The sequence below is a fragment of the Panthera tigris genome, chromosome A2, assembly GCF_018350195.1.
Source record: "Panthera tigris isolate Pti1 chromosome A2, P.tigris_Pti1_mat1.1, whole genome shotgun sequence".
NCBI classification, from domain to species: Eukaryota; Metazoa; Chordata; class Mammalia; order Carnivora; family Felidae; genus Panthera; species Panthera tigris.
In genome coordinates, this window is record NC_056661.1 from 15,875,711 (window position 1) to 15,889,965 (window position 14,255).

General features: G+C 53.8%; 1 protein-coding gene and 1 long non-coding RNA gene across 8 annotated transcripts; one reads left to right on the forward strand and one right to left on the reverse strand.

The window, feature by feature from the left end:
* Positions 1 to 3,690: 3,690 nt before the first annotated feature.
* On the reverse strand, positions 3,691 to 9,462 carry LOC102949511 (C-C chemokine receptor type 1). Of its 4 annotated transcripts, none has more exons than XM_007088412.3 (2): positions 9,207 to 9,462; positions 3,691 to 5,994 (listed from the first exon to the last, which is right to left on the reverse strand). In XM_007088412.3, exon 2 carries the CDS (start codon positions 5,946 to 5,948, stop codon positions 4,866 to 4,868), a length of 1,083 nt encoding a protein of 360 aa, XP_007088474.1. In that variant the 5' UTR covers positions 5,949 to 5,994; positions 9,207 to 9,462; the 3' UTR covers positions 3,691 to 4,865. The 4 variants fall into 4 exon arrangements, with proteins under 4 accessions (XP_007088474.1, XP_015395929.1, XP_042834696.1 ...); XM_015540443.2 differs by lacking the exon at positions 9,207 to 9,462 and adding an exon at positions 9,090 to 9,196; XM_042978762.1 differs by lacking the exon at positions 9,207 to 9,462 and adding an exon at positions 8,661 to 9,079.
* LOC102949219 lies at positions 9,431 to 13,948 on the forward strand. Of its 4 annotated transcripts, none has more exons than XR_006214761.1 (5): positions 9,431 to 9,517; positions 9,710 to 9,909; positions 10,383 to 10,527; positions 10,703 to 11,361; positions 12,063 to 13,948. It is a non-coding gene; the product is annotated as an uncharacterized LOC102949219 (long non-coding RNA). The 4 variants fall into 4 exon arrangements; XR_001510976.2 differs by having other exon boundaries at positions 10,703 to 10,824; positions 11,154 to 13,948; XR_006214762.1 differs by having other exon boundaries at positions 9,710 to 9,919; positions 10,703 to 13,948.
* Positions 13,949 to 14,255: the final 307 nt, after the last annotated feature.

Consider the following 14,255-nt stretch of genomic DNA (forward strand, 5'->3'; position numbering starts at 1 on the left):
GAGATCAAGAGTAAGATGCTTAGCCGACTGAGCCACCCAGGTGCCTCTTTTGGTCATTCCATTTTGTTTTCACTCATCAGTTGGTGGCGACTTATGATGTTTCTATGCCTCGGCTATTTTGGAAAGTTCTGCAGTGATCATGGGAATACAGACATCTCTTTGAGATGATGATTTTATTTCCTTTGGATATGTACCCCGAAGTCGACTTGCTGGATCAAATGAAAGCTCTATCTTTAGTTTCTTGAGGAACCTCCTTTTTTTTTTTTAAATAAAAGATTCATTTATTATTTCTGAGAGAGAGAGAGTGTGCATGCACGCACACACAAGCGGGGGAGGGGCAGAGAGAGAGGGAGACACGGGATCCGAAGCAGGCTCCAGGCTCCGAGCCGTCAACACAGAGCCCGATGTGGGGCTCGAACTCACCAACTGTCAGATCATGACCTGAGCCGAAGTCGGACGCTCAACCCACTGAGCTGACATTCCCACCACCGGAGTACAGGGTTCCCTATCCCCCATGTTATTGCCAGAATTTGTTCTGTTGTCTTTTTTTAAATTCTTTTTTTTAACGTTTTTATTTTATTTTTGAGACAGAGAGAGCCAGAGCATGAACAGGGGAGGGGCAGAGAGAGAGGGAGACACAGAATCTGAAACAGGATCCAGGCTCTGAGGTATCAGCACAGAGCCTGACGCGGGGCTCGAACTCACGGACCGCGAGATCGTGACCTGAGCCGAAGTCGGCCGCTTAACCGACTGAGCCACCCAGGCGCCCGTTGTCTTTTTGATAATAGACATTCTAACAGGTGTGAGGTGATATTTCACTGTGGTTTCAGTTGCCATTTCCCCGATGAGGAGTGATGTTGAGCACCTTGTCACGTGTCTGTTGGCTATTTGTGTATCTTCTTTGGAAAAATGTCTATGCAGGTCTTTTGCTTCTTTTTAAACCGGATTATTTGTTATTTTGGCTGTTGGGTTGTACGAGTTCCTCCTATGTGTTGGATGTGAACCCCTTATGGATAGGTGGCTTACAAATATTTTCTCCTATCCCATAGATTGCCTTTTTCCTTTGTCGATGGTTGCTTAGACTGTGCAGAATCTGACACCTTATGGGCCAAAAAAGTAAGAAAGGGCTCAAAGACTGATGGGAAGAGAAGCAAAAGACATCAGATCGAGCTTGACGGGCTCCCACTGGATAGATCTGGGACGATTTGTATAGCAAAACAAGAAAGGTAATATCAGATTGTATCCCACTGAACAAAAAAGGAATCCGTGAGGTCATGATGATATAAATAAAGAAATGAATAAATACGTAAGTGGAGGAGAAAAGGTGCCTTTTCTATATAGTGAAATGCCAACTAATAATAGACATTTATTGATAAATAAGTACCATATACTTCACAGTGGAGAAACCTGGTGGAAGCTTTCTAAATCAAGTGGTGAAGTTCAACATCCTCGGTGAGGGGGCAGGGTGGCACCACGTGACTTCCGATACGATGCCCCGAGGACACGTTATCTCACGTCTGACTTCTGGGAGATTCCTGCTCCAGTGGCATAACCCGAATCGAATCATCAGGAATCATCAGGAACCATCTGCCGGGTGACTGTAGCGTTCAAAATGCTGTGGTCAGTAAAGACAAGAAAGGTCTGACGAACGGGTAGAAAGCCATCACCGCTAAGGAAACAGTGATTCTAGACCCTGGGACTCGGAAGGACAATATTTGCAAAGCGGGCAAAATCAGAAAGAGGGTTACAGCTGCCATGATGATATTGTGTGAGTCAGGTGAGCTTCCTGTTTTGATGATGTGGGAGAGCATCCTTGTCACTGGTAAAATCATTCTGAGGGACGAAAAGCTGACAAGGCATCATATTTGCAACCTGCCCTCAAATGGTCCTGAAAAATAGTACGTTTATATACATCGATCCGCCTGTCTATCTGTTGAGAGAGAGAGAGAGAGAGAGAGAGGGAGGGAGAGAGGGAATGACGAATTAAAACAAATGTGGTAAAATGCCAAAAGCTGGGGAATCTGGATGAGGAATGTGGGAGTTCTTTGTGCTATTCTGGCCACCTTTCCGAAGGATGAAATGATAGAAACAGCAATAACGTGGAGGTGGGGCGTGACCGGCACGCACAGGAGCAAGGAGGGAAGTGGGGGGGGCGGACAGGAAGACAAGGGACAGGAAGGGCTGGAGGTGCCGTGAGTAACTGAGGAGGGGCACCGTCAGGGGGTGTTAGATTTCTTATCTGAGATTTGGAGAAAGATCACCCAAGAAACGGACTCCTGACCAGAGAGAACAAGCTGATGGTGACCGGAGGGCAGGTGGCGGTGGGGGGAGGGGATGGGTGAAATAGGTGATGGGGATGAAGGAGGGCACTTGTCGTGATGAGTAACACGTGATGTATGGCAGTGCCGAATGACGCCATCGTACTCCAGAATCTAATATTACACTGTATGTCAACTAACTGGAATTAACGTAAAAACTTAAAAAAAATTTTTTTTTAATGTTTAGTTTTGAGAGACAGAGAGAGTGAGCAGGGGAGGGGCAGAGAGAGAGAGGGAGACACAGAATCCGAAGCAGGCTCCAGGTTCTGAGCTGTCAGCCCAGTGCCCGACACGGGGCTCAAACCCATAAACCGCGAGATCACGAGCCGAAGTTGGACGCTTAACCAACTGAGCCACCCAGGAGCCCCTGAAATAAAAACTTAAAGGAAAAAAAGAGATCAACCTGCTTTCCTTGCTTTGTTTCATTTAATCCTCCAAACAGCCCCGTGGGGGTAGACACTAGGCTTATCCTCACTTTATACAGAAATGGGGGTTTCAAAGATTTATCCATTCAACCAGCATTTAGTGAGTGCTTGCTATGGTCCAATTTTACCGCGGCTGCACGAGAAAATGTTAAGCGTGATTGCGCGCGTGTGTGTACATTTAGGAAACAATCCAGGAAGGAGATGCACTTCAACATTAATGTGCTAAGAGAAGCTGTCTGTAGGCAGTGGGTCCAAGTGCTTCCGTTTTCTTCTTTGGCCTTTCTAGATGTTTCCAGTTTTCTGCAGTGCACATCACTGCCTTGGTGACACGTCAAAAAAACAAGTCTTATTTCAAAGATGGGACTGGAGGATGTTGGAATGACAGCATTTCTCACTGTGATATTGTTGCGATCAGGTACGGTTTTCGATGCAGTGTCATTTTACCAAAGTGGCAGACAAATGTTTCTTAATTCCGTTCCGCCTCCTTCTCTCCACACTGCAGAGAGGAACCGGCAGGTGTACAAGTGGAAAGCTGACTCCTCCCTTGACTCTCAAAGCCTGGAATTCGCCATATTTTCTGTGTGGAAACGTAAGCCCAGGGCAGGGTGACCTCCTCCTCCCCAGACAAACATTTTCCAAACCTCCATGATACCAGTCGCTTTGCATAAAGGAAGCGTGTGCACAGAGTAGGTCCCTGATTGAAGGGACAACACTAGGGTCCAAAAAAAGAGTGGCCAGCCCGATGGCATCACTGTGTCGCCAGGTGGGACACCCATTTACTCAGGGTGCTGTCTTTTATTTTTATTTTCTAATGTTTATTTTTGAGAGAGAGCGCAAGCAAGGGAGGGGCAGAGAGAGAGGGAGACGGAGAATCCAAGCAGGCTCTGTGCTGTCAGCGCAAAGCCCGACGTGGAGCTTGAACCCACGAACTGTGAGATCATGACCTGAGCTGACGTCAGATGCTTAGCTGACTGAGCCACCCAGGTGCTCCCCACTGCCGTCCCCCCCCCCACCTTAGGATGTTTTCTGACTGGTGGATGCCTTCCTCCCCTTTGCTGCCCAAGCACCACGGGCTCCAGGGCACCCCTGTGCCTGTGTGCCTCCCAGAGCTCAGAGAACCCGCTTTGAAAAAAGCACGTCCTCAGTCACCACTGCCGGATTGGATTGATTCCCGCAAGCAAATCTGGGGAAACGCGTGGAGTAAATTGGGGCGTATCCCTGCTGTGGGGTTCAGTGCAGCCATCAGAAACAACGCTTTAAACTGATCTATTCACCTGGGAAACAACAACGACAGGAAAAAGGCTGAAGTCCACCTTTGTCACCATCATAAATACATACGGGGAAAAAAAAAGCAAACTAAGAGAAAATACATCGAAGAATGCACAGTAGTTGTCTTTGGGTGGTGAGATTATGGGTGATTTTGGTATTTCCTTTTTCCCTTTGTGTTTTTAAGCTATTTAAAATTTTTTTTATTATTATTATTTTTGAGAGACAGAGCCTGAGCAAGGGAGGGGCAGAGATCTCAGTTCTACTGCCAACAGCAGTTCCCCAATCCTATTTCCCCGCCAGGGTTCTGGCTGTCCCACCCTGAGTTCTCTGTTCCTCAGGGTTTCCAAGCACCTAAGCCCTGCAGCGGTCAGGAGGGGAGGGGAGGGGAGAGGAGGGGAGGGGAAGGTGGGGAGGGGCTGCTGGCTGCTGATTGGCTCTCCACTCGAAGCGAAGTCAGCAGCGGAAATCACTGCTTCCAAGTTCACTGGTGGTGGGAGCAGGGGCAGGGGCTGCCTGGGGTCAAGGGGCTCTGTTTACAAATGCTAATGCTCACGAATCTGAAATCCTCTCTGGGCCCAAGGCCTTCACAGGTAAACTCGGTCCCCGTCTTCTGGAATGTCCCATTGGGCTCATTCATCTCCTTCCCACCAGGGAGAAGTTCTTGGAGAAGGTTCATGGCCCGGAGGGAACTCAGCCCGCACCGCCTTTAAACTCGCTCACCCCCACGTGGCTGCACATTCCGTGGTGGTCACGTGTCCGGATCTGGCCACGAGACCCAACCTGGCTCGGCTCGGGTCGGCGCGCCTGGCAGGTCACCCCGGCTGGGTCCCGCATCGGCCCCCAGGGGCCCGAGTCAGAACCCCGCAGAGAGTTCTTGCTCCGCCGTGGAGGGCGACATTGAGCTGGTCCTCTCCAGCCTCTCCGCGGAGAGGAAGGGGAACCATTTGGCCAGGCGCGTGGCCAGGACCCCGTGGAACAGCTGGCGCAGGTACCTGCGGAACCTCTCTCCCACGAAGGCGTAGATGACGGGGTTGACGCAGCAGTGCGTGTAGGCGATCACCTCCGTCACCTGCATGGCCACGTCCAGCTGCTTGCTCTGCCGACACTCGTCGGTGAAAAGGGTGTCTTGGAAAGCAGAGACCAGCATGGCCAGGTTGTAAGGGGTCCAGAAGAGAAAGAAGACGATCATGATGACGAAGATCAGGCGGACGGCTTTGGCCTTCTTCTCGTTGGGTCGCCTGAGCAGAATCCTTACGATCTCGGTGTAGCAGACGATCATGACCAGCAGAGGCAACGCCAGCCCCAACGTGTTCAGCTTCAGAGCCTGGAACCGTTTCCAGGCTTTTAGGTTTTCGTGAGGGAAGTGGAGGCTGCAGGTGATATGGGAGAACTCCCGCTGGGTCTTGGAAAAGTAAAAGCCCGGGACGGAGGCCGAGATGGCCAGGCTCCAGGCCGCGGCGCTGCTGAGGACGCCGAAGAGGACCGTGCGAACCCGCAGGGCGAACACGGCGTGGACGATGGCCAGGTACCTGTCCACCGTCAGCAGGATGATGAAAAAGATCTCGCTGTACAAGCCTATGTAATAAAGCCCCGAGAGCAGCTTGCAGGTGCCGTCGCTGAAAATCCAGTTGTCCTTCAGCTTGTAGTCAATCCAGAAGGGCAGCGTGAAGAGGAAAAGCAGGTCAGAGATGGCCAGGTTGAGGAGGTAGATGCTGGTCATACTCTTGAGCCTCTTGTACTGCATCAGGACCAACAGCACCAGGATGTTGCCCACCAGGCCGATGACGAACACCAGCGAGTACAAGGGGGGCAGCAGCTGGGCCCCGAAGGCCCTCTCCTCCCCCTTCTGGCACGGGGTTATGCCCCCATAGTCATATTCTGTCGTCACGTCAAAGGTCTCTGTAGGGACTGTGATTTCCGTGCTGGCCTCTGTCATCCTGGAGCGAGTCTCTGTTTTCTTTGCCGTCAGAGGGCGGCGGGCCCTGGACAACAAAGACGAGGCAGGGATGATTAGAAGCCTTCAACCACCTGACAGCTGTTTTACTGAGTGCCTACTGTGTACCAGACCCCGGGACACAGCACGGAGCAAGGGGGACCCGGGTCAACTCTGCCCTGGTGGAACCTGGAGCCTAACGGGGCGGCGGCGGGGTCGGGGCGGGGGGTGGGGGGGGTAGGCAGTAAATAAATGAGTGGTTCATTCCATCGCTTTGACGGTAAGTGTCGTGTAGGAAAAGTCTGGTGGCTGGAGACAGAGCGCAGACGGAGGGAGGTCTCGCCCCACTGCTCCTAACCGGTGCTTCCCGCGGTCTTGGCAGTGGACTCAGTGCTAGGCAACCCCTCGCCCCCAAGCAGGTGTCGCTATTGTCCCCCTGTCTGGAGGTGATGATGCAGACGTTCAAAGTGGGAAGGACACGTATTTATGAAGAACGAACGGTGGAGTTCAAACTCGGGCGTGAGTGGCTCTCACGCCCATTCCTGAAATCACTGGGGCTCCTGCCTCCAATCTCAGAGCAATGACTTTGTGCCTTGGGGTCCCCAGAAGGATGCTGAGAGTCCAAAACTTATAGAGGGATTTTCATGGCTCCGGGGGCCTAAAAGGTTCTTAGTCAGGGGTGACATAGCGCCCCGGGGGCACATGAAAATGTGTGGCCTTTTTTTTTTTTTCCGGGGGGAGGGGGTGGTGCCCCGGAGACGAGGGATGCTGCTGTCTGGCCATTCCTTAGGCAGGGCCAAGGATGTCCTGCCACGCAAAAATTATCCTACCCACAGCGCTGCCATAGTGAAATTCTAGAAGGCCAGCTCCATCCCTTAGTGGATGAGGACGCTGAGGACGCAGAGTGGGTCAGCCTGGCTCATGTCATACAGCCCAGATGTGGCACAGGTGGGTCTACAGGCAACTTCGTAGACAACCTGTGAGAGCCGTGAGGAAGATTCAGAGGAAAGTACAGTCTGGCTCTCGGATATTTGCACCCAGGGTTGTCTTGAAACAAACAAAAACACAGAACAGCCACTGGATCGCTTGCCTTCGTGGGACTTCCCCCAGTTCCTGATGGTCAGCAGGCTCTTTCAGTCTGTTCCAATCACTTCCTGAAGACACTTCCCCAAAGGGAGCATGGATGGGCTTTGGCGTAACCTACCGGCTGTGTGACTTGGGATAAGTTAATCTACCTCTCTGAGCCTTAGGTTCTCCTCTGTACTGTGGGAAAGTAGCACCTACCTTGCAGGGCTGCTGTAAGGTAACGCATGTATGAGAAAAGCGACACCTCAGTTTTTTTCGGGCCCTCGGTAAATATTAGGGTTCCTCCTTCCCTGCACCGGCCCCTCTCTGAGGCCAGTCCCAGGCTGGCCTCAGTAAAGTAGCCGGTGCCCACATCATCACTCCCATCCTGAATCTGGAGTCTCTAGTCTTCTAAATTGCTTAGCGAATGTTTCCAGCTTACAAAATTCACATTTCTGCAGCGGCCATTGGAAAATAAGGCACACGGGACAGGGCAGGGGGCTGTCCGGCATCCTGGCTGGGGAGCTGTCATTTCCCGTCAAATCCGTCCCTGTGGCTCACTCGTCCAGCTCTGGACTTGCCTGTACCCGACCAGCTCTCCTTCTGGAAGGACCCAGGCTGGCAGTCACTAACCAGGCTGTGTGGGCAATTTCTGACTTCTGCTGCCACTGCCAGTACGGGCAGGTGGGCTTGGCAGACAGCACTTTTGGGTAGGCCGGCAGATTTACGGCGGAAGCGACCAGAAGCTTGGCAGCGCAAGGAGCCGCTGCTGCAAGCCTGAGACCATGAGCCCGGGGGTCCTGGGGAATTTGGGCGAAGATGAGGCCAAACCGAGTCAGCATTGCCCCCGGGCCATTTGAACAGAGACCCGCCTTCACCACCACCCCCTCCAACTTCGTTGGCTATTTTCCCAACTTGCCAGGCGCCAGGCAACAATCCGCAAGCAAGTCCGGGAGAGGGATGGGGTGGGGGTGGGGAGGAAGGGGCCTTGCAGGGAGACAGAAGGCCTGTGGTGCAACTGAGGCCTGCAAGAGGCTGCTGCAAAGTCAGCCCCGAGGTGATCAGCAGGATCCTCTAGCCTGGGAGCTGGTGAGGGCTTTGAGTAGAGAAAGGACAGTCTGTGGGGCTAAGACGCCCAAGCCTGGTAGCATGCTGGGGCTGGCTTACACTGGTTCGTAAAAACCGATCGTGCCCACCTCTCGCCAGCTCGGCATTCAGGGGTTTGGTAGCTTTGAAATCAACCACAGTGGGGATATCGATGCCACAGAAATCCACAAACACTAGAAATCAGGGCTCTTTTTTTCCCATGAGGGCCAGTGGCTAAACCTTTCCCGGCCCTTCACTGCCCACAGGCTGAATAGTCTAGAGCTGTCCCCCTAGTCGGAGTGGGGACTCAAGCGTCAGTGAATAATAGACCGCCTGGTTGACAAGCTATGCAAACTTCTGAGAGCTTCTAACTCGGAAAATCGGGGCACTCCAGATTCTTCTATGAAGGAACAGTTGAAATAGATACCTCCAAGTAGCCCTCACCCCACCCCTCCCGTGCCCCTCCACCTTCGGAACACAGTCTGACCTGCCTCTTTGTTAGTAGAACGGAATGGATGCATCCCAAGAGGACATCTCCCTGTCTTCGGGAGGGTAAAATCCTACCTCCTCCAGAGACAAATCAGCAGTCCTGACTGTGAGGCTCCTTGGTTCTAGTCTTCTCAAGAAATTGGTCGCTGGCATCTGCAGTGTTTTTTGTAATTAATATTTCCCTTTTGCTACAACTTCTTCATATACCATGTTTGGGTTTTGTTTACATAGGGAAATTTGGCAAGTGATTTCCTCCTGAATAGTTTTTCCGCAGAGAGCCTCTTGTTTCTTAACAGACTTTAGAAAGGCTGATTTTCTCAATCGGTTACCAACAACCAATCATTCAAGAAAGCTTTCCTTTTTTAGCAAGAAAACCCCTGCTGTCCATCTGAGCACACAGTCTCATAAATTCACCCCTTGTCAGTATTGCCATATAATTCATTGCCTTGTAGATGCATCTATGGGCTAATTAGACATTTGCTTGACCCTCGAAGAATTCCTCACCTTTCAGGAATGTCCTACAGTGCGAGGACGACAGTCCTGGCTGCATATATGTCTTCTAACAAGATTGCCCTCAGTGGTAACTGGCAAGACAGAAAAAAAAAAACAAGTACCACTTACTCTGGTCTCAGGGGTTTTGTCCACGAAGTCTTTGTTTCTGGAGCTTTTCGAATTTTGATGAACTCAAGGCTCAACGTCCTGATTGAACAGGAAGTCCTCAGCTTCCTGTGTGATGATTTAGGACTCCAGGGTTCACAGTCTTTCAGAATGACGAGAAGGGGACAGAGTTCTTCTTTTTGTATGGTCGGGTGTCCATGAGTGGCCGCGACACGCGCTAGTGGCCGGTTCCTCAAGGCTGGGCTCACTCTAAGGATTTTCTCTGCTCACTCGGCTGTGCTTCTCTCTAGGGAGCTCTGCCTTAAGGGGAGTGGGTAGGGTAGGGTTGGGTGGAGTTGAGTGGGGAGAGGTAGTATGAGCTGTTCCCAGAATTTATGAAGCAATCAAAGGCTGAGATAGTGTGTGTGTGTGTGTGTGTGTGTGTGTGTGTGTATTGAGGGGTGGTGAGGGAGGGCAGGGCATAGAGGGTTTGTGGTCAGTGACTAGCCTTTTTTTTTTTTTTTTAGAGTTTGCAAATGGAAGGATTTAAACCCCAACGCTGGATCCTGGTTCTCCAAATGAACCGGCTGATAGCGCGAGAGACGTGACAGGTCCTCTTTGGCGCCCCCTGTGTCCTCCACCTCTGTTTGCTGTCCCTTTCTGCTCCCGGTCTCCACCCCTGCAGACCCCACTGAACAGTTTCATCTCAAGGAACCTCCGGCCCGAAGTGAGTACAGGTCTGTAGGCTGAGTTTCAGCCATTTCTTTCTGATCGCAGGTTCCTGTCTAATGCGATGGTCCAACCGGGGCTGCGGCCAAATCCCAGCTCTCCCCGACACAAGGGCGGGTAACCACGCCTTGACAAGTCTTGGCTCCCACTCCATCTCATGAGATCGCCAAGCACTCTTGCTTGCCGCAGGAGGCACAAGGTCAGCTTGGAGGTGAAAAGTGTCACAGAGCACCTGGCCTAAGGAAGAGTGACGAAGGATGCTTCCCACGACTCTCCCCACAGCCGCCAGCACCTGCTCTGCCACTGTGCTGGCTTCCCCCCTGCCCGCCACTCTGGGCTCCACTCCTTTTCTGTAAAATGGGACTCTAGTGGCCTTCACAGGATTGCTGCAAAGCACCATTTCAGAAATGAATGCGAATGTGATTTGCAAATGTCACTTGTCCCTTCAAGGCTCTGTTTCTTCATCCGTAGAATGAAGACTTTAGACAAGGTGCCCCGTGTGCCCTTCAAAGGAACACTCCAGGAGTCTTCTGGGGTCGGGCCTCCCCTCTCTGGCAGCCCGTCCACAGACAGATGGGGGAAGAGGGAGGCAAAAGACAACTAAGCTGACAAAGAGGTGACTTTGGGTGTATTATGTATGTGTTCGATTGTCTCTTTCCTCTTCTGTAAAACGAGGCTAATAATTCCCACTTTATAGAAGGTTAAATGAATACATGCATATGAATGAATGATTTGGTGCTGAGCTCGGCAAGCATTAGCAACGCCCGCCTTAATTTGGGTTTCCCTTTTAGGTGCAAACCCTGGAACGGGACGCAGATGCAAGTAATGTATTTGCAGCGGATCCCAGGAGACACTGCAGGGGAGGGGAAAGGGGGCCAGGAAAGGGAGCATTATAGAGCCACTCCTGCAGAAGGTAAGTGGCACCCAGGCCCCCTGGGGAACCCAGGGAGCCCCTCAGAGTCACCCCAACTGTGGGGCCAGAGGGTTGAGGAAACCGGGCACGTATCATCACATCTCTGCCTTCCCCGCCACTGGCTGAGGGCAGCTTCTCTCTGGCTTTTGTCCCTGGATATCATCCCCGGGAGATTCTTCTCCACCAGAGCACAGGGCTGGGCATTTAGGCAGTGGCCGTGGCCCTAGAGGTAGTGGGAACAGACAGGAGTGTCCGTAAGGTGCACACCATGGTCTTCTAACCTTGACTTTGCCTCGGCCTCTGTTTCCTTAATGGGGCGCCCCCTGCAGCGTCAACCCCCGATCTGGCCTGCTGACCCCCCTCCTTCATGTCCCATGCTGCCTTTCTGGGTCTCATCCACGACATCTGATGCTGACACAGCCGTTCCCACTTCTCCTTTCCTGTCTCAACCTCAACATCCCAAAATCTTATGTTCTGTTTGACCGGGACGCGGTAAGGCCAGGCTCCTTGCCTGCGTGGAGCCTGCGTGTCATTGAGGTATGCCTTTCAGGGTCCAGTGCTACACCTGTAGGTGAATTTCCGGGGGAGGGGAGGGGCTGGCGGTGCTCTCTCTGCCACCCAGTCCCGGGCCACGCTGTCTGCCTACTTGGCAGAAGAGATTGCTTCTGACCCCGGGCCCCTCTGGGGACACCAAAGACGGATTGACGGGCGTCTCACAGAGGGACACGAGGGCCTTTGGGGGACACTGGTGGCCCCTAGGCAGTAGCCTACCCTTGCCCCCTCCACACCACTGCCTTTTATCCCCACCTTGTCTAATCTCCTTCCCTAGCCTCTCTCTCCACCACCCCTTCTTCCCCAGGCAGTCTTTTCTCCTCCTTAATCTCCACCTCTGGTCTCAACGCCTGGTAGCTCCCAGGCTGTCTTGCCCCACAATGTGCTGCCAACCCAGCCTGGCAAACCAGAGGAAGTAGGTCCAGTAATCTGTCCCCTGCATTCTGCCCAGCTGCCCTCTTGTGCTGGGTCATGTGCCACCGTGAATGAGGATGTTGGGCACGACCATGACCCAGGACACACGAGAAGCCACCCTGCCTGGATCACCCAAGAGGCCACCTCCTCCCTGCAGCCCTTCCCACTCCACTCTCTACAGCCAGAAATCATCCGGGAGAGGCAGGTGTGGGGGCTCTGAGGGGCTGATGGGTTTTTTGTTTGTTTGTTTTGCTTTGTTTTGTGTTTTGCAGGGGTGGGGCTCGGGCGTGAGCAAAAGCTGCGGAGCGTCTTAAGGCCTGGCCTCAGAAGTCACCTCGTGTCACCTCTGCTGCGTTGTGAGGGTCGAAGCACGTCACCGAGCCCAGCCACAGCCAAGGAGTCGGGAGATAGGACACGTTGGTTTAGTTGGAGTGGTGCAGTCACGCTGTGGAAGGCCGTGTGGCCCAGGATGGGGTGGCGGGGGGGAGGCCTTGAAACTGTATTTTACCCTCCACCGAAGTACAGGTCTCCTCCAGTCTCCGGCCAAGGGCTCCCTTGAACCCTCTCCCCCATGGCCATGTCTTCCGTGCTCCTCGGCCACTCGCGCCCGTGACCCTAACTCCCGGATCTCGCCGTCAGGGCATCCGTGGCCCCTCATACCTTGGCTCCCGGCACCCCAGCCTCTGACCCCACTCCCACCTCTCCTCCCTCCTGTCATTCGGCACCAACAGGTCCTTGACCTCAGTGGGGCTGTGGGTATGTCAATTTTCTACAGACCGTCAGCCTCCTTATACTGCCCACCAGCCTGACCCCACGGGCCATTGCTCCGGTCTCCGTCCCCCACCCCTTTACCTCCACCCTCAGCTCTCAGGCTCTTTTCTGACCTCGTGGTGTCCACCCAGCAAAATCCGGCCTCGGGCACAGCCAGCCCCACGCCCGCACCCACGAAGTTGAATGCGGCTGGAGGGAACCCCGCAGGCGTCCTGCGAGAACTGAGTTGTAACCCACCGTCGGAAGGCGGGGAGGAACGAAGAGGCGATAACAACCCTTCAGACCCCAGATCTGAGCCGTGGACAGTTAGGCGTGCGGACCTCTCCCTTCCTCCTTCTAGTCCGAGAGCCGAATCCGGGCACTGGCTCACGCTGGCTCTTCCCTCCCACCGCATTCACCACACGTCCATGAAGTGCCCCCGATCTCGGTCGCACACCGAGCTGTTACGGGGCTCAGAGGAGCTAGGCAGGGCCCGGAACCAGCGCGAACTCCAGGGGTGGTCTGGGGGCTGGCCGCACCCCATCACGTGGGAGCTTGTTGAGAAGAAAGGTTCTCAGGGCCTCACCCCGGAACTGCAGAATCAGAATCCCCGGGGGCGGGTGTCGGACCCAGAAGCTGTGTTTGGGCAAGCCCTCTGCTGCCTCTTGAGCACCTTTGGAGTTTGAGGATCCTGTCTAGACACTTGCTGATTAGCGTGTGACACCAAGACCCGGGCGCTCGTCCAAAACGGCAGGCCCTGGGACCTCACCATGGGCCCCCTGAAAGAGAAACTGCGTTTTCACCGGGCCCCCCAGGGATCTGTCACGGGCCCGGGGGCTGGAGGTGGCCGACGGACGCGTCCCAGGGCGTAGACGCTCAGGAAGCCTTGGGTGACTGGTTGTCGCACAGAAGGAGCACCCTCGCCAGGCTGCCCAGATAGGTTCCACTTCCCGGGCCCACGCTGAGGCTCAGCGGGGACGCCCTGGGGCCTGACCTCGCATCTGGTCCCTACGCTGTATTAGCGAGGCTGAGGGAGAGTCGCGCCTACCCGTCGCCGGTGGGGGTAGAAATCCGGTCCCCCTCCCCGGAGGGCTCTTTGGCCATGTCTGCCGCACCCCAGGCTGGACGGACGGAGCAAAGGCCGTGTGCCCTGGATGCCGCCAGCAGGAAGGCCCTGGTGGGGAAGATACAATGTCTCTGGAAGGAAGCAGGATGAATGGCTAATATTCCTGATCCCTGGGGAGGGAAACAGGTGCGCCTGGGGGAGACACCAAGCCCGAGTTTTCACTGTCTGTTACTTTGTACCGCTTGGCTTTTGTACCAAGTACAACTGTTATCTGCCTGGTGGTTTTCTTTCCTTTTTTTTTTTTTCAATATGTGAAATTTATTGTCAAATTGGTTTCCATACGACACCCAGTGCTCATCCCAAAAGGTGCCCTCCTCAATACCCATCACCCACCCTCCCGTCCCTCCCACCCCCCATCAACCCTCAGTCGCCTGGCGGTTTTCAAAATGGGGTCCAAGGACCCCTAGGGGTCTCCCACACCCATGCCAGGGGTCCCTGATGTCTTCCCTTTTCCAGCTACCTCCCTGTGTGCGGCTGGTTTTCCTTCGCAGACTTCAGCCAAAACGATCACAACAGACGGGGCGGTGGGTGGGGGAGGAGGGGGTGCGGGGCGGGCGGTGGGGCAGAAGCAGCTTTGGGGATCCGGCCA

Coding starts and splice junctions, on each gene's coding strand:
- LOC102949511 (XM_007088412.3), bottom strand. CDS start 5,948: ATGACAGAGGCCAGCACGGAAATCACAGTCCCTACAGAGACCTTTGAC.